Below are 20747 nucleotides of genomic sequence, written 5' to 3' on the forward strand. Positions count from 1 at the left end.
CAAAAACTGCTGTTTAAATACACATTTCTCCAAAAGAGACTCTGACAACATTTCATAATCTTTCCTAATATTTCCTACTGTGGCTTTGGGTCCTGTATTAGAATATAAAATCTGATGACTTAATGGAAAACTGACAAATGACCTTGTGTGCCACTTCTGCATATGAGTGCTGATTTGCACAGAATTGAATTGCACCATCACTTTCAGTCAACGTTGATCTTTCAGTTCCAGAGGCAACGTTCCTGAAGCGAGTGGTAAATCTGCATTAACGTTTCTGCAGAAAACATGACGGTACACTGACAATAATAATTACTGAGGATTTTTTTTTTTTTTTTGGGGGGGGGGGGGGGGGGGGGGTCTGGCAGTTCCAAGGACGGCCTTCAAACACAGTGTGTACATAAAGAACAATCAGAAGTCAAGGGAACAAAAAGCAGCTGCCAGGCCGCCAATAATAGCTACAACTGAACAATACCTTGCCAAGTAGACACACACACACACACACACGTCCACAAGCTGGCAACCACTCATAATAGGAAATCCTAATTACAATGGCTTACAATGCTTATTAAAACTACTAATAATAACTGCTAATAATTACAGCATGCCAAACCTGCCCTGGGAAGGAGGCTGGAGCAATTACACACCCAGTCAGTCAATGATTATTTCATCCAGTCAGTCAGTGAGTCAACCAGGCAGTTTGACATTCTATCATACAGGATAAGTCAGAAAAATAATAACTAGCACAAAAAAACATCAAAAAGTCTCTCTCTAGCGTCTTCATGTCTCAGCAAAAATCGACCAGGCTAACTATTAGCTTTCCAAGAAACTACAGTTTTCAGGATTCAATTTTTGGGTGCTTGATGAGGAGGACCCCCTGTGATGTTGTTAGACACAGCCAGCTGGGTGGAGGTCCCGGCACCAATCCAGAACCCAGTGGAGGAATTATGTCTCCCAGCTGGCCAGGGAGCGGCTGTGGATCCCCCCAGGAGGAACTGAAAAGATCACTGCCTTAGACAGGGAGGACCGGGCATCTCTGCTCCACCTGTTGCTACCACGACCCTGACGAACTAATCTGTTTAGATAATGGATAGATGGAAGAGCAACATTTAGCTTGCAGAACAAGCAGGAAGCTAATGTGGTTCTCATCTATATAAAGATCTTTATGTAAATATGCAAATAAATATCCACGTGATGAGGAAAAGAGGGAAAATGTTACAATCCTAAGCACTTTATCCAAAATCCAAGCACTTTCAAGGATTTCAAGCGCCCGTACCAACCCTGCTACCAGAGGTACAATGCAATTAATCTTTACTTAATTTAAATTGGGATGTTCACTAATACAAACACCAGAACTTAATAGACATTACAATCACAAAACTGAATGTGGAAAATACACACACCCACACAAAGACACAATTTGTAGATCCATACTGAACCTTGGCAGTGACTCAGGAGAATTTAATTACTTCCACTCCCTCTCCCTATTGGCCAAGAAGTCTGGAATATGCTAATTAAGCCTTGACTGATAAAATGTTTTCCTTGGCCTCTGTGTCTCATTACTGCTAACTTCTCTGATTGCAGCCAGCGTCCTGCACCCACAGTGTCTCTGACAAATAAGAAAGCACCTTATAGCACACGCACTGTGACTAAACACTTATTAATCTGTAGGATATGACCTATAGCAGCGTGATGGCATTCCGCCAGACAAACTAAGAAAACTTTGCTGCAATCAGAGTTCCTTATCTTCTTTTTTTTCTAATTGATAATTAGTCTTACATTAATTTGGGGCCAACGTCTATCTCTTATCACAAAGGTACAATTTATCAGCTGCTTAAATGATGGACTAAATTGGGTTGGCAATGTTAATGATTCACCTTGCAGGGTATGGGGAGGGGGGGGGGGGGCATGTGGGAAATAATTTCTCCTGACTCATATTTAATTAACCTTTGCAGATGTGCTGGCCGTGCACTGTAACTGAAAGAGAACATTATTTACATTTAAAATATGACATCTTCAAACAAATGTGTTTTCAAATTTGGCTTTTAATGCAAAAAAGTTGTTATATACATAAATATAAAATGTTGAAAAACAATAATACAATTGTTACAACATTATAAAAAAAAGAGATTTGAGTTTTTAGATACAAGCAATGTAATAATAAAAGAGTTCTAAGAGATCTAAGAGGTTATTTGCTGGTTCCTTCATACACTGGTCTCTGTCAAGACAGAACCATGAGTACCAGAACCTCGTATAGAAGATTCTATTGAGTACCTTCAACTTGTGCAACTCATACTGCTAAAAACATCCGTCCAGAGCCGTGCAGGATGTTTGACTTTGACTTTACTCATGCTACTGTGCCTTTTGTGAAAAAATGCTTAATTCATTTATTGTAGATTGTTCATATAAAACACTGAATTAGTTCGAAGTGTGATCAGCGTACCTCGTGCTCACAGTAGCATGCCGACAACAGCCAAACACTCTGCTGCTCCCTCCAACTCAACCAACAATTTCAGTTAAAAAGAAACAAGAGGATAAATGCTTGTGATGAGTTACATACATATTAGCTGTGTGCTGCTAGTAACAGAAATACAACCGAAAAGCTTCACCAGGCACTGACCCAGCATATACACAGCTGAGAAGACGGCCATCTTTGATTGATTGATTGATTTTGCTTTTTCTGTCTTGAAGGAGTGCGGTGTTATTGAATTAATCGCACCAAGATCAGTCATGTGATGCCACTGGGTCACTCTGTTGCTCCATGCTAACTGGTTAGCATTGTTACCTATTTCCAAGAACAGAAGTTCCTGCTTGGCAAGTATCAAACAAATTTTTATGCTTTTTTTTCCCCCATAAGAAATAAGGTTCTATTAAAATAGCGCCCTGCTGTAAGAACAGTGTTTGCAGTGTGTGAAATAAAGCTAGGTAAACAATACTCACCACCGTACTGCTGTGCTACCCTTCCATGTTAGCAGCGAGCAAATAAATGACCTAAAGGGACAGGAGTTATTTTGGTGTCAGATCCCCTGTTCTAGTATTTTACAGGTGAGTTTAATCCCCTAAAAATAAGCTTTGTTATTATTCTTTCATATTATTGTTTATTATTATTATTCTTGTCATATATTGACAGTTGATTTGGAAAGTTTGAGTGTCCATGCTGGTGCTGAAAAGTAATACTAGTATAAAAAGGACAAGTATTTGTGCATAAGTCACTACATTCAGTCAGCAAAAGCCTGCTCTTATATCCTCATCTACTGCAGAACAAAGGCTGCACATTTATATCAACTCTCCTCTTTCTTTCTTTCTTTCTTCCTTCCTTCCCTACCTGCTTTTCTTTTTCCTCCTTTTCTACTTCTATTCCTCCCTTCCCTCCTTTTCATCAGACCTTCCTTCTTCCAGTAAAAATCCAGATTTTGTTGAAAAAAAAAAGAGTTTTGACACAAAATCTAATTTACATTCTTTTGCACTGGTTCCAGTCAACATTCACTTTAATAAAATTTCAGTCATATTAACAGAATCATAACCTACCTAATGCTGAAACATAATCTCCATTGGAATTAATACTGCTGAGTATTGTGTTGAGAAACACAGTAATGCTATGATAGACTCTAACTCTTAGTCGCACTTATATGATGGTTTAGTAAGTGGCTAAATGGATCCACGGTGCGGTGCGCCGCTGACAGCACTCTGAAGCTCACTTCAGCGATGCCCACACCATCGGGTCACAGAGACATGGGATAAGTGACACAGAGTGGAAACGACCTCTGTCACCGCTCAGTTAAACACCCGCACATATAAAAAACAAAGGCTTTGCTGTCAGGTTTTCTTAAAGAGACATTTCACCACAAAATCTAATATTTATATTTTTCTGTTTTTTTTCTTTTTGCATGCAATGCTCTGACTGCGTGTCAGTGCTGGTACACAATGCTTGTCTTGTTCTTATTGAGCTTCTTCCAGAATGTTTGTGCTGATATGATATGAACATTCTGACAGAAAGTGGTTTTCCTGTATTCACAGCAGCGGAGTGGATAATCTCTGAGTGACACAGGCTGGATTAAGATGACCAAGCATGTGTATCATACATTCAGATCTTTTCAAATAAGGATAACAATTAACAAATTCACAGAGAAGTGGAAGTGCAGTACTGAAAAGCCCTGACATGTAAATAAATAAATGTCAATGTCAGATTCAGTACTTCTAAGTGGTAAGAAATCCAGCAACATGCTCCGTTCATCAATCAAACTTAATGTTTTGTATAAATGAAGCATTATTAAAAGCATGTGTTTGACAGGTATATTAGATAATTGTTGTTTAACTGTTTCTATAATTCATTGACAAAACAATATGTAATTCATCAGTGGAGTCATGAGATTGGTTTAGTGGCGTTTACCCTGTTTGGCAAGTTGCAGCCCATCCTGATAAAAAGTAGTGACAGTAGAGTCACTGGTGATGTTTATGTAGCTGTGTGAGTGAAAGTGCATGTTGAATATTCAGCCGAAGCACGATCAGTTTAGAGATGGCAAAAAATGGCATAGATACTTGTTGCAGATGGGAAGAAGTTTGGGTAAAAGCCTGAAGTCGGTTTAATCTCATCAGCCCACTTCCTGCTTTTAAAGGGAGTCTTTAAGCCACCTTATATATATTGCATTTCATCGGCAATTCACTCTATATGTCTTATAAACTGAGATAATAGATGTCAAAATCAGCCTTTCATGTTGTTATCTTGTTTATTTGTCGTGACTAGATGCACTGTTTTATGATGCTAACACATTTTCTTCATCTCATCTGGCATTTAAGGGGCTAAGTGTTAAGAATAAATGTTACTTATTCATAATAATCATATCTAAATGTGCTGTGAATGTAACGTTATAAGGTGTAATATTATAGATATTTAATGATCAGTCTCATTTGGTCGGCAGTATGTGAGTAGGCAGAGCTGTATGTTTGCCCTGTAGAGGCTTCGTTTAAATGGATCCAGTTACCTTTGTGGCTCTGACTGATGGAGAGGCGACTTAATGGTGAAAAGTAAAAAAACCCTGCTAATTTTATACTCTGTGATGATTCAAATGACTTCAACCAACAAGACATTGCATTGCATTACGTGTGCCACTCTATAATTAACCTCCTTTACCTTGCTCGTCTGTGTATTACCATATACTTCAAACAGCACCGGCAGTGTTTGATAATAATGATGATTCAAATCGCATCATTAAGAGGTTTCGACTGGATTTCACCGAGTGCTGAAAGCAGTGCTGCAGTTAATGTTGGACTTATTTTAATCTCTGGACCTGATCTGTCTACACATGCTGCAGTCACGGCATTCTTCACTCCTGTGTTGATTTGGTGTTGCTGCGTCTAGCCACCCCCTCCTGTATGGTCCCACTGGTTTGTACTGTTCTCCACCAGGTGCCTGTAACCAACCAATATATTAAAATATAAAATATTTAAGTAATATATTATACATTATATAGTAATCATATTTTTTTTTCTTTTTGGTTAATAAGATTTTTTGCTTACCTGCAATTTTTGTCATCCACAAATCGCTCCTACCTGTAACCTCCACCCCCTGTTCCACGTGTCATAGTGTCGTACCGCAGGCCACGCAGAGGAGGGGTAGGAGATGGAGGCACATCCTGTCGTAGGGGCCCTCTCTGTTGGGAGCTAAGACAGAAAACAAGGCATGGTCATACAGAGGGAACGCATGCAACATGTGACCAAAAGTAAATGGACAGTATGTGCAACTTTAGTTGGATCCACATTTTACTGACAAAATGTTGTGATGCACTTGATTCTAGACTTAACAGTTCCAAACTGACTAATTGTTGACTTAACTCATATAATAACTACACTGCTGAAAAACTAAAGGGAGCACTTAAAGAACTCCAACTCCAAGTCAGTCACACTTCTGTGAAATCAGCCTGTCCAGTTAGGATCAACACTGATTGTGAATCAGTTTCAGCTGCTGTTGTGCAAATGGAACAGACAACAGGTGGAAATGAGGCAGTTATCAAGACAGCCCTATAAAGGAGAGGTTCGGCAGGTGCTGACCACAGACCATTCCTCTGCTCTCATCCTTTCTGCCTGATGTTTGATCACTTTTGCATTTTGTCAGTGCTCTCAGCCCTAGAGACAGCATGAGGCGGTGTCTACAACACACACAAGTTGCTCAGGTAGTGCAGCTCATCCAGGATGGCACATCAATGAGAGCTGTGGCAAGAAGGTTTGCTGTGTCTGTCAGCACAGTGTCCAGAGCACGGAGGAGATACCAGGAGACAGACCAGTACACCAGGAGATGTGGAGGGGGCTGTAGGAGGGCAGGAGCATGCCCAGGCGTTGTAGGGAGGTCATACAGGCACGTGGAGGCCACACACACTACTGAGCCTCATTCTGACTTGTGGAATTTCCACTCAAGTTGGATCAGACTGTACTGTGATTTTCCACTTTTATTTTCAGTATGATTCCAAATACAGACCTCCATGGGATAATAACTTAGAACTGGAACATTTCATTTATTGAGACTTGGGATGTGTTATTTTAGTGTTCCCATTATTTTTTGAGCAGTGTATTTAGATGACAACTTTGCCAGCTGCTTGTTTCAACGGCCTCAAAAAACACTCAAAGAAATGATCTTCCCAGGTTGGTGCAATAGAACAAGAAGGCCACCCAACACTTGAAGAAATCACCCACAAAGAAAACCAACATATGGTGGCTAGATGTCCACATACTTTTGTCTAAACATAAAAACAAACAAATATTAGACACACCTTGGGTGTGGATAGTACCCAGGATCGACTCCTCGAGGGTCACCAGGTCGTGGGTATGGCTGGGTGGGTGGGTAACTGGAATAAGGCTGACCAGGTTGGGAGTTGGAGTTAGGGTAAGTAGGGGATTGGGGGTATCCTTGCTGGGCTTGAGGAGGTCCGGGGTAATGACCTGACCACGGCTGGATGGGGTACTCAGCTGGATCCAACGGACCTCGTCTGGAAAAAAAAGGAAAAAAAAAAGGAAATATAACTATTGTCAATTCAACAGCTAAAGGAGCTTTGACAGAAAAAATATGACAACAACTATATTTATTTCCATATAATAACAAGACAAAATGACAATGTTATGAAAGGCAATCAGAATAATAAACATGATTGGCCTGCATGACACCAGAACAATGCACTTTTAACCTCCTGCTCTGTCTGAAATTGCTCACTTTAAAACAAATAATCAACCTACTGCTGGCAAACGGAACACCACATCAAGAGTTGTTTTTGTGCAGTTTTCGGGTACGACTTTAGCGTTTCAAAGCTTGTTGCCTGTTTCTCTGCTACAAAATCTGTCGACCTGAGCGAGACAAGCACCCACAGCCAGCAGCTCATCCCAGCCAAAGATCACATAGCAACAGAATATAAGTGACATGTGACAGTTTTAAGTGGGCTGGGGCTCAGTTAACGCAAGCAAAGACACACACACACAGCTGTGGTAATCCGGCCCATTCCTGTTAATAGATATCGATGTCCCTTGCCCAGTGGAAAGCGAGTACACAAACATGTGTCATCCACATAGCAAACATAACGAGGTATTAGATTTTATTACACTGTCTTTCTGTCTCCCATTTGTTTTACATTCTTTTTTTCTGCTTTGCTCTTTTTATCTGGCTCTGTGGGTTTGTGTGTTTTTTTTTTGTGCGTATTGTGTGTTATGTCCAGCACTGTTGGTATTTTGTGTAAGTATGCTGTGAAATCACAAAGTGAAGCATGCACTTGTGCTCAGAGCAGAATCACGTTACTCTCAATGAGCGCCTAATGACACTTATCGCTGATACACACAGATGAGTGGGAGGGGCTGCACGGCCTCTAACCAATCAATCAGTTGACCTGTAGGCTGGAGATAATTTGAATGCACTGCAAGGGTATGCAGACATACTGACTAAATGAAACACATATTTTCACTGTGCACATACAGAGTGCTGGTGGTCTTCATGCTGACGCTAGCGTGTGTCAATTTGGGTGGTCAGCGGTGGAAAGTGTCTAACTATCTACATGCCCGGCATGTTTGGGATGTCTCTCTCTGCCCTTCCTGGCTCCGTGTCCACCGTTAGCATGTTAATGTGTATGTGTGTGTGTGTGAGCATGCACACACACTACATTTCTGCCTAACTGTCAACTCATCTGTCAACCTCTCTGTCACCTGCTTTCTGACTCATTCTGCTACACTTATTGTAAGTCACTCAGGGTAAGTGGATCAGCTACATGTCTCAAATGTCTGTCTTCGTGATAGCTGCAGCCGTTCGGTCTGCTCTTCTGCTGGGAACCAGCATGTCAGTCTGCCAGCTGCTCTGTCTGCCCATGCGTCTGCCTGATTCTCTGTCTCTCTGTCTCTTTTTAGACATTTTATGACCGTGAATCTGCCCGCCAGCCGATCCGTGGGGCTCGCTATCCACCCGCTTAGCCTGTATACCTGTGCCCATATCAGTCAGTCAATCTGTCACTTAGCATTTGGCCCCCCTGGACACGATAACGTCACCGAGGCAGAGATAAGAGCAGCCGAGAGGTGATGGGGAGGTGAAGAGGACAGGGAGAAGAGGGAGAGAGAGGGAGGGGAAGAGGACGGAGAAGTGAGGGGAAAGCTATGAGGAAGATGGTGCGGAAAACTGAAAACAGGGGCATCATGGGAAAAATACACCATCACTAACTAACCTGCATTTAAGTGAAAAGGGCTGATAAGTTAAAGATGGGAGAGCCAATTAAAAAAAAATTAAAAAAAGGAAAGTGACATCAATGGTCACACATTTTTCATAATATCAATTTATAACACACACACACCCACACACACAAACTGTTAAGATGTGCCAAAATTTTGATTAATTAAATAAAGTTAAAGTGGAAATAATTTTGGAAGCCAAAGCAGAAATCAGTGTCAGCACTCACTATTAAAAATTAAACCAGCAGCTTTGGTGCCAACTTTTTTTTTTCCACTACACTACACTTTCTTGTCATCCATGTGTTTTCCATAGGAGTAACTACTGATGTGTTGTTGTAACAGATCACTCAGTCAGCTGGAAGTGATTCAGGATGCTGCTGCATGTGTCTGTCCGTCAACCCTGTTTTAATTCAAAATGTTATTTTTGGTTCACAAAGATATGAATCGGTTAAGGCCCAATACATTCCTGATCTGCTGGTTTGCTTTCTGTTCCCAGAATCAAAAACTTAGAAGGAAGAAACAGTGTTAAGTTTTTATATTTCACAAATCGAATCTGTGATATTTTTCACTGAACTGTAAATTGTATTTTCTGGTTTTATATCTTTTTTTCCCCTTAACTTCACTACTTCTCTTTTTTTTATTTATACTTTATTTGTTTTAATGTTCCTTTTTTTCAGCATGCCTTCGCTTTCAATATTTGTTGATTAAATTAAAAATCTAAAAAAAACCTGACAGCCTAATCAATTGCAGCTCTAGTGTGACAGGACTCTCCATATTGGGGATAGTGTAGAAATCCAGTGGTAATCTTTAGAGAATCCACTGTAAATCCGGTGGCAAGTTTGGAATTCTCCCTCCAGGAACCCAGTCAGCACTGCACAGCAGCTGGGGATTACGGGGTAATGTGGATGGACCCTATTACTGGCATGCACACGCACACACATACACACAAACACACACAAAAGGACAAAAATACAGCATGAGAACTAAAACACTTATGTAGACTAACACACAGGGAGAACATTTTGCATAAACACACAATGGAGAACACACACCCCCATGTACACTGGGGGGAGGCAAATTGGCACACAGCTGGAGAGGAGTTAAGCCCAAATGAGGAGGCCGGTGGGTGTGTGTGTGTATATACTAAAAATGTGTGTGTGTAAGAGACAGAGAGAAAGTTCGAATGAGAGAAACAGATGTAATGAATGAGAACAGCTTCCTGGCACATGCTACATCTACTTTCACATAATTGAGAGAGTCATCAAACCAAAATGGAAAAATTGAAAACATTCCAAGCAGAACAGAAAAAGCCATTGAGGACTCAGTTTGAAGTGAAATTCATCTATGTAATACCTGTTTGGGGATGACTTCCTTAATGCGGTTAGTTATGCAGATAGTACACAGGTCACATATTGGGGAGGATAATTAGAAGGCTTTCTCCCCAGGTCTGACAGTAATTGAGAGTAATGTGAGCCTTTCTAATTCCCTGGTATTTAAGAGATTTCAGAGGAAACAAGGACTTGTTATATGTCCACTGCACCTGCCCCTCTCCCTCATAAACATACACACACACACACTCACACTCACACACTTTCGCTTACTCCGTCTAAAGGCCTGCATACAGCTGTTCCACTTGTGGAAACACACACATCATCAGCTATCAGCCGTGCTGGTCTCTGTGCAAGCTAGATGTAGTCCAAAGACAACCACATTCTAGAATGAGAAGCAAAGAGTTAAAGGTAAAGAGCGATATTTAGAGTGAGCATGGGGAAGAAGAGGAAATGAACCAGCGCTCTTCACATAGATAAACCCTCACCGCGTGTTGATATCCACTTAAAAACAGCTTTAGATTTAAAGTCGGTAAAGTACTTCATATATTCAAATTGCATTCAACAGCGTCAGGATTCTTTGTCAATGAGAGGCATGATATTTTGACAGTCTAGTAATAAAACTGATTAATAGCTCAAATTGTTCCACAACTGCTGTCATAATGTCATTTTGTGAAAGCACGGTGAAAATGGAGCCGCCGCCATATAACGTCCCTGGAGTTAAACTAACTTTAACTTAGTTTCATTTTCCTAATGCGATACTTCATTATGAGGGTTTAATCACAGAGACGCAAACAATGAGGCAATAAAAGCTTAAGTGGAAAATAATGAAGGGTGGAGAAGTATCTATCTGAGGAAGAGTAGGAAAAGACAGCTAAGTCTATTTGTTGGAGGACTGTGCTGGAATATGGAAAGCAGAAGATGAAAAAACAGTAGCACAGTCAGAGGCTTTTGCAAGTTACATTTAATTAAACTTAAAGATTTTTTTAAATAAATATTAAGTTTAGTAAATTATACCATCATGTTGGCATCCAATGAGAAGAGTGGAGGGCTCAGAGATGTGGGACATCTTGTAGTCGGACAAGATGACGTTATATAAAGTGCAGGTAGTGACATTAATTTAGCCCATGCACTGTGAATAAAGATGGATGAACCTTCTATGACGTCACCCAAAGGTTTTCTAAAAAAGCCGTTAGACAGCTTAGTCTCTGTTGGTGCCACATTGGCAGGGCCTGAGTCTGCCTAACACCTGGTTAATCCAAAATATGCATAGTCTGAGATTGTCTGAGACGGCACCCATCTGTCACTGAAAGTCATCATGCCCTAATTATTCATAACTTTAAGCCTTAATATAATTTAAAAAAGTGTGTTAATAAAATGTTACCCTCATAAATAATGTATAGAGAACAAAATTGTGTTTGTATTCACCAAAATGTGACTAAATACACATTGGTTACACATTCTACACTTTATACAGGGTGATATTTGATCACAAAGAAGGATCCTGACTTAATATGCTCAAAATATTATACATTTCTACAATATTTTATGCATATTTACACTGATAAATTCGAGTGTCTTTTGATGTAATTTATGAATGGGTGTATGGATGTAGCGGTACTGCAAAGGAATGCACAATTTAAACACAGTGAAAAATACAACTGGAAACCAGTTTAAGGCAAATATATCTAACAGAGAATAAAGGTTTTCAAAGTGATTGGCAGTTGTCTTTGTTTGCCTATGTAAGACAACCCTAAGCTGCTGTGTGAACATCTTGCTCCAGGTACAGTGTGTGGCACCTGGAACTGTATTAACAGTGAGTGGTGAACCAAAAAAAAAAAAACAACTTTAAACAGAAGAGAGCAAAGTCATTAAGAGTGCAGCCTGAAGCAGCAGAGAGAGGACTTTCTGTTTTATTAGGAGAGACCCAATAAGACACTAAGCTGTTTTCCTACTTATGGTTAAGTGGTTACATACTGTGTGTCTGAGTGTATGTGTGTCTGAGATGGTATTCTGTTAGTTCAGCTGTCCGTGTGGTGTGTGTGTGTTTGTGTGTGTGTGTGACTCTTAAACCTTTCTCGACTTCTGACCCCTTGAAGTCACATGACACTCCATCAGTTCCCACTAAACGCTTAAAAAGATGGGGTCAGAGGCTAAGCAAGGGTATTATCAACCGGGATTAGGGGGCATTCCACATATAGACATAACATTCACATGTTTAATACCATTTGTGAAGACTTAAAAAGCATTTGGTGGAATATTGACTCACTGACAATAATTAAACTTCAGGGAAGTTTTGTTTTTTTGGATGTGGTAAACTACATGTGCAGGGGCTTTTGCCTGTAACACAAAAGCTAACAATACTACAAATTACAAAATTATAATTCAACATTTCAGCCTAATTAGTGGAGGCTAATATTAAAATATTAAAATCAGAAACATCCTGAACATCACTATAGAAGGATGCAAAGGATGCATCTGTGGGAAGCATTTAAAGAAGCCTGAAGCATTCAGTTCCTTCAGTTGGAAAACAGCTGAAGTATATCGGAATTCTTCTAATTACATCAAATGACACATGGCATTAGCACGGCATGCTAAAGTTTGCATTGTACAGAGGAGAACCTTTTGAGAGAAGGTGGAAACTTAACAACAATTAATTGCAAAAAAGGATGAAAACTATAAGAAGGAACACCCATGTAATCAAACATGAGTTATTGTGGTTTCACAACCTAAATCATCAGAAGAGCAGCTGTAAACAAAGCAAAACAAATCTGAACACCAGGCACATTAAAGTCAAGCACTGTGAGTGGAAGAGCAAGTTCAGAGACCAGAGATCATTTCACCTGGGACTGTTTTGTCAACTGAAATGAAGATGAAATGTTTTGTTTCTTCTGCCTACTAATTTCATGTTTAGTTTGAAGACTTCACAGCCAGGGGAAATTTGTGATAAGACGACTAGCCAATGGTGTGGAAGCAGAGTGCAGGCCACTAAGGAGTCAAAACTTCATCTGTATTCTGCAGAATGACCAAAGAGCAAAGGACAGAGAGAAGGGAGATGAATGTAAAGAGGATAAGAAGGCAGCATAAACAGAGGACAAAGAGATGTGGCCACAGAGGGCTGAGCCAGATGGGAGGAAACAGAGGACAAGGAGGGGAAAGAAGACATGGAAGAGGACAAGAAAGAGAAAGGAGATGATGTTTTCCAAAAAGCTACTTTAACCAAGGAAGGTATCATTCTTATAAGAGTCTTAAAGACCCAGATAATAAAATACAAGGTGGCGGTAAAAGACAGGAAGTACACATCAACAACAACAACAACAACAAAGCGAAGGTAGGATGATGGCTACAGGTAGGAGTGAGAGAGCCTTCCAGACGCAAAGTTGACAACGGAAAAGGAGAAGAAGGAAAAGTAACAAGGAGAGGGGTGATTGAGTAGAAGAGAAAAATGGAAGAAAAAAGGCAGAGAAACAAGTGCTGCCCTCCAGAGAGCTAGCAAGCTGAAGGTCAGCATCTGCTGAGAATAATGGGCCCTACTTTAGAGCAACACACACACACACACACTCTCACACACAAACATGCACTTGCGTGTTCACGTTTCAATGAAACTGAACACCTTTCAGGGGCTCCTATCTGTCTCTGTCAATAAAGTTCTGTCAAGTATAATTAATCCAGCAGTATATCATGCATGAATTACAAACTAGTATAGGAAACTAAGAAGATTGCATTCCCTTGTGTATGAAAGTGTTTGTGCACACACTACCACGCGTGTGAATGAATGTGTGATTGTGCATAAATCGAAGTACTCATATTAAAGAACTCTGCTGAAGTGTTAAGAGAAAAAAAAACACAAAGACAAGAAGAGAATGAAAGGAAATGACCACAGGAGAATAAAAAGGGGATAGAGGGGAGCTAATGAAACGGTATGGTAATACAGTCAAAAAACTATAATAAAGGAAAACTAAGAAAAGAGGGAAAGAGAAAAAAAGGATCAATTTAGACACAAAAAGTTAAAAAAGACATCTGAAAAGCAAGAGAACAGTACAGAAAGGAAAAGAAAATGAGATGGGAAAAGGACAGAGGAGAAAGCCATTAGAGGAAAATGAGAGGAACTGAGGGATGAGGGCCTTCCAGATGGTAGGAGACTGTTGCCTCGGAAACACAGAGAGGGCAGAACAATGGGGATTTGGAGTGGTGTTTCGCATCCCATCATAATACGGCCGTGCCATTTGGAAACTGAGCGGCAAAGCTACAGCCAAAAATGACAGAGTCTGACACATTACTGCAGGCAGCTCCTAAAAAAAATATAAAATTAAAAAGTATGATCAACAAGTCAAATGAGATACGAGCTGATGGACAAACCAAAGAACATGCTCTGTAATAACACTTTATTGTGCTGATTGTCTTTGGACCTTGTTTCTCTTTCTCCATTCTCTTCATTCACATTTCCATGCACATAGCACTTTTAAAGATAAATAAATAAATAAATAAATAAATAAATAAATTGTCCTCTGACGTGTTCTCGGAAGCACTTTCCTTTATATAGAAATAATATTGCACTGTACATTTACAAAATAAACAATTTTCCTTACAGATTTTGATCAATATATTGGGCCCAGTAATATGTAGGGGTGTATATAATACTACGATTTAAATGGTGAAATATCTATTTAAAAAATCATTAATAAAAAAACGCTTTAACATGGGTGGATACAGAAGATGCTAACCTTATCTCAGGGGAAGAACCTGGAAAACCATAACATCAAATGAATCCATACATCATGTTAAGTGGTGCCAACAGAGCTTCTAGCCATAGAAACTTTTAGAAATGTAGTAGCCATGAAGACAGACTGATCACACTGGCAGTGAGCAGCCTTCACATTGAGAGAATCTGAATAGGCTGTGCCCATCTCACCTAGCTGAAATTATTCAGATGAAAGATGACATCTACACTGCTCATAAAGTGAAGGGAACACCTAAACAACACAATGTAACTCCAAGTCAGTCACACTTGTGTGAAACCAGCCTGTCCAGTTAGGATCAACACTGATTGTGAATCAGTTTCAGCTGCTGTTGTGCAAATGGAACAGACAACAGGTGGAAATGAGAGTTAGTTATCAAGACAGCCCTATAAAGGAGAGGTTCTGCAGGTGCTGACCACAGACCATTTCTCTGCTCTCATCCTTTCTGCCTGATGTTTGATCACTTTTGCATTTTGTCAGTGCTCTCAGTCTCTGCTACCTCCTCCTTTGTGCAAGGAGGAGCAGGAGGAGCACTACCAGAGCCCTGCAACAAGACCTCCAGCAGGCCACTGGATGCATGTTTCTGCTCAAACTGTCAGAAACAGACTCCATGAGGGTGGTATGAGGGCCCGACGTCCACAAGTAGGGCTTGTGCTTACAGCTCAACACCATGCAGGGTGATTGGCATTTGCCAGAGAACACCAAGATTGGCAGATTCACCATTCTGGAGACGCCGTTACTATGTAATGAATGAAGATTTTAAACTGGAATATTTCATTAATTGAGATCTAGGATGTGTTATTTTAATGTCCCCTTTATTTTTTAAGCAGAGTAGTTATTACAGTATCATACATAACCACTTACAGAAGCTACAGTGGGTTACTTCCTGAAACATAACGAAATCCATTACTGATAAGACCATATCCCATTCAAACAGCCTTCATTATTTCACATCTTGAGCCAATAAGGTTCGCCTCAGCAAGATGTAATAGTTTCAAGCTGGGGGACATGTCGCCCTGTGCAGGACCACAGGATACAAATTGCTGACAAAATTACGATCCCTCGAAAGCCACTAATTTGGTACATGAAGAGGAGTTTCGAAATAGCAGATACAACAGGGTGATTGGGGGGTGGGGGATCCATATGAACAGAGGGAAGGCTTATAAAAACATTCTCAGTTTGCATATTAGAAGTTAGCTTTGCACTACATCTGCACAGTACAAAGAACAAATGTAGTAATATGATCTGCTTCCTGCTTCATAAATCATGAGAACTATTCTTTTTTTTCCCTATTAAAGAATTTGATGTGAGCTCAAATCGTGCACCCAGCCATAATGTTGCATGAGACATGAGTCTGTAACGGAGAAACAGAACGTTCCATGCATTCACAAACACGTTTAATTATCATTTGACTATCCAATAAAACTTTGAAACTACAGAATTTCTCCAGCAGCGCGGGGACGACAGATGGTCATTAGACTGTTGCCAGATGTTAACATCGCACAGCTGCAACTGTAGAGATGTATGAAGTGGAGTCCATCTTCTTGTTCTTTAGACAGAAGTAAATAACTATGTATAATACGCCTTAATGAATTTTCCACATTTTCATGATGGACTATCCAATGTAAAGTTTGAAGATGTGATATAAAGAAGTGATAAAGGAATTTTAAAAACGAACCTCAACACAACTTTATGTCTTCAGCCTTCCAGCACCATATCACTTACCATCAAGTTCAACTCCAGGATACCCCAAAAACCTGTTAAACATTTACCAGGCTGGGACCTGAAAGAGACATTTCCTCCCTCACCCCAGGGTCCATACATAAGAAAGCATATCATGCTCTTGTCATGCCCACCTGCTGGTCCTGCAACACATTATAGGTTGTAACCCAGCATTTCTGAGTCCACAATCAAGATCAAAGCTATGACCGACGCACCAACGAGAACACATCAGAGAGAAGCTACAAGTTAGGAACAAGATAGGGTCAAGGGGAGAAAAAAAGCAGGAGGAGGGGCAGGGTCTTTCTTTCTTAGGTCCCGTACATGTCTGACAAACAAGCAAGAGTCTTGATGAGTTCAGAGGAAAAAAAAAAGAAAACAACTGGACAATGGGCTGGATTGTGCAGCAGTTGTAAAGTGGTCTGGGAAACTCTCAGGCCTGGTTGGGAGGTCTTCTCAAGAGAGATGAAGGGAGAGACGTTTCATTTCCCCTCTCTCAGCAGAGTGAAATGATATTCAACAATGCCCTGTTCACCCCAGAGTTCATGAAACATGAAGGGGCAGACAGAGAAAGAGTGGTGGGGAATACACACGACTGAAATAAGCATACAGAGACAGAGCACAGTCCAACATCTGCTTTCTTATTACTAATCAGCTAATTATCATTATAATGAGGAAGTGACAGTCTCCCCAGAAACCTGAACAACAACTCTGATTGGCTCTTTTAATCTAATAAGAGCAATAACAAGGACAAATCGGAAAGGGTGTTTGGCTAATCCAATTGGGTCAAGGCTGTGTCTCCAACAACTGTCGTTAAAGGAAATCCTTGGAGAACACAACAAAGTTGCCTTTATGTGCATTGATACAACAGGAAAATGAAGACTTCAATAGCAGACAGGATGAGAGATATTAAAATAAGAGCAGCCACCACACGGCTCTCTTTTCTTTAGGGTTAAGATGAGCTTGGTGTGAAACCCGTAACCTTCTAACCTCCTTCTGTTTCCCTTGCTTTCCTTTATAATGTAAAGAATAATATTCAAACAACAGGCCTGCCTAACGTGCACCTCTCCTTCTAGCAGAGAGCATGAAAGAATGTGTTAATGGGCCAGTAATGGTGCACACATGGTGGGGGCACAACCTGCAAATGTTGACCAAACTCAGATAGCCATCAACTGACCTCAGACTGACCGAAAACATGCAGGTGCTGGCACACTCATTCACATAATGGGCATGTATGGTACAAATTCATAACGGTATGTGCATTCATTCTGAAAAATAGGTGCCGGAAGATCTGCACTTTTAATTTTTCATGTCTGAATGAGCACCATGGACACTTCTACTTTTGTAGTACAACAGACTTCAGATGACATGCTCATGGTTTTGGTTGACATAGACTGACAGTTGAATGGGAGACAAGCTGTCCACATACAGGAGCAGGAGGAATATGAAGACAGGGCTCCCACAGAGGCAGGAATGGGTCAGACAGATGGAAATGTGGAAGGAGGTGCTCAAGAAAACTCACATGGATATTGTGCACATACCCTCCATCACTTCTGTGAGTATAACTGAAGTGCTTTAATACAGAGCTTATGTAACTGCAACCTTTGGTCCTTCCTCACCAGGAAAATGCAACATGAAGTTGATATTTCAGTTCTTAATAATGGAACATGTGAGCGTATGTTTCCAATCGCATCTCTATGAATTTGTGGGGGTGGACACTCATAGTAATAGGAGCTGAAAATGGTGACCACGTGAAAGTGGTTTAAAATGTCTTTAATGTTATATATTTGTGTTTAAAGATGATCTTTACCTAACCCCTTATCCTGTTTTAATGCCTAATCTTAACCAGTTGGTTTTTTATGTTAAAACTAGCTGCACTTAAAAAGAAAAGTTAACCACAGGCAAAAACAAAAATTTGTAAAGTGTGAAAACTCAACTCAAACTTCGACATCCATAGTCAGACTTTTGCAGCTTCGTTGGTCCAACATTAAGATAATGTCGGCCAATACAATCACATGTTCCATTAATGTAACAGGAACCAGCCAAATGTGTGTTTTCATGAGGACATTGTGGCAACTGCAGGTGTAGAAATATATCGCTCTTATCTAATAATTAGAGATACTAGATACTAGAGACGCATAATTTCTAACCTTAATAAACCACTCCACTATGAATGATTGAAAATGTTTCACATTCAAACTGGTTGACACACAAGTAGAAGTACAGTGAGGCTCTCTCACTCTCAACAGCAGCACTAAGAGGAGCTATACAGTAAGACGTCCAGAAATAGGTGAAGAGCATGGAGAGGTATTTTTTTTTTTTTTTGAAAATGGCAGTGAGAGGAGACCTACCCTATATCTCCCCACTCTTAAAAGAAAAAAACTACCAGAGATGATGCCATCAAATCTGTGTAGCCACCATTAAACATTGAGTATCCACCTATTCTGAATCACAGAACACTTCAAGTCATTTCAAGTTATCACATGTATATGCTTGACAACTGAATTGCTTTGAAATGCATTAAGAAGGAAATGTGGTCATATTTAGTATGTAAGTTATGCATAAGAGATCTGTGCTACTGAACTCCTTTAGGCCAGTTGCCAGTACTGCTGATCCTAAATAATTGCTGGTGAGACCACCGGGCCTTTCCTGTAGTGACACTGACTAATCTGTAACCAGCTGTATTGTGACCAGGTGATAGATTTCCCTAAATTTGTTTCCATTACACCAATCAGCTCACCGTTTACATCCTAAAATAAGTGTTAATCATCTGCAAAGATGTTTATTTACTCTAGCAAAAATGACTTAAGCGCCTGTGCATCTATTTGTAATATATTTAATTACAAAACCAGTTAACAGTTTTATGGAGTAACAAAATATGCAACATACCCTCAACGGACTCCTCTCTATTTCAAGCAGTGACATTTGCTGACAGTTTGTTTGGTAAAGTGTTTGTGCTTTAGGCAGGGAAACATCATCCACTGCTGGGTCATGTTTTAATTTTAGAGCCATCAAAAACTTGTCTCACAGTGCACGCACGCACACATGCACACACATGCACAATTGCACGGCGCTCCAGTTAACAAATGTCGAGTCAAACATACACTACCTGATTAAGCAGCCCTGCAGCTATTTCTGGACTTGTTTGGAAATAATATAAACACGCAATAGACACAAAATCTTCAATAGACCTCCAACACACAAAATTGTGTACGGACTCACGCACGAGTACAGGTACACAGGCATGCAGACACTAGATACACACAGCCTGCCAGCTATTTCTGGGGCCAGTGGCAAAATAATATGTTTTCATAAGGTCAACAGCCTGGATGTGGTTTCCAAACATGATCTCTTTCTCTGCCTCTCTACATGCTGAAATATCTCAAGAGTTCACTGACAGCGGAAGAAAGAGTGAAGACAGAAATGCAGAGGAAGATTAATAAGGAGAGAACGAGAAGGACATTTTATCACATTAAATGTTTTTTTTTTTATTTGCACATAGCTAGTACAGATTATGCCATGAAACAGGTTGCAGCGCAGAGTCATAGAAGTGCAATGCTTGCATAATATTTGGCTTCTGCCATGTGAGACTGGGCAAGTTGAGGCATTACGTGTATGGGCGTTTGGTGTTATCTGAGAGAGGGGTGAGCTCTTCTGTAATTTAGAGCTCAGACCTTTAATGTAAATGATTTAACACATGGAAAAGAGATAGGCCTCTCTTTAAAGTGACATAAATTCTAACACTTTAATATACACCACGGCTGAACTGCTGACCCTTTTCATAGGTTTGCTATAAGAACCACACATTTGTGTTTGTTTGTGGTTACTCCCCCAGAAGAATTAAATATTTAAAGACAATTAAATCCACTGGGCTGCAGTGTTATTAAAAGACGTCATTGTCTGAATATGAAGTTACAGGATGTGAACTGGCATGGGGCAGCACTGCAGACTGTGACCTGAAGTGGGACTTTAAGTTAGGAAAATGTTTTATTGAAGTTCATGTTCTAGACTCTATAATGATTAATAATAATAATCATAATAATAATAATAATTATTATTATTTAGTTTAACAGTGAAAACATAACACTGTATGTTTCCGGTGAAAAAAAATGCTTGCATATTTATGCAGCATAAACAGTGTTCAAGATTATTATGTCATTGATAATTTTATTTTATTTTATTTTATTTATTTTACAGAATCGAACAAGAAAATATGCTATGTTTCTAGATAATATGTATATATATATATATATAATATTATTTGGTGTTCTTC

At 39.9% G+C, this 20747-nt stretch overlaps 1 protein-coding gene across 9 annotated transcripts in view; it reads right to left on the reverse strand.

Moving 5' to 3' along the window:
• Window positions 1–2847: 2847 nt before the first annotated feature.
• Window positions 2848–20747, reverse strand: part of LOC114426019 (partitioning defective 3 homolog B-like) — a 173735-nt gene continuing 155835 nt past the window's right edge. For all 9 annotated transcript variants that reach the window (XM_028393119.1, XM_028393122.1, XM_028393121.1 and 6 more), the window contains 3 exons: window positions 6762–6977; window positions 5515–5658; window positions 2848–5407 (listed from right to left, as the gene is read on the reverse strand). In XM_028393119.1, the coding sequence (XP_028248920.1) occupies window positions 5544–5658; window positions 6762–6977 (331 nt within the window). In that variant the 3' untranslated portion in view covers window positions 2848–5407; window positions 5515–5543. The remainder of the gene's footprint in view (window positions 5408–5514; window positions 5659–6761; window positions 6978–20747) is intronic.

Source organism: Parambassis ranga, chromosome 21, assembly GCF_900634625.1.
Source record: "Parambassis ranga chromosome 21, fParRan2.1, whole genome shotgun sequence".
In the NCBI taxonomy this organism is placed as follows: domain Eukaryota; kingdom Metazoa; phylum Chordata; class Actinopteri; family Ambassidae; genus Parambassis; species Parambassis ranga.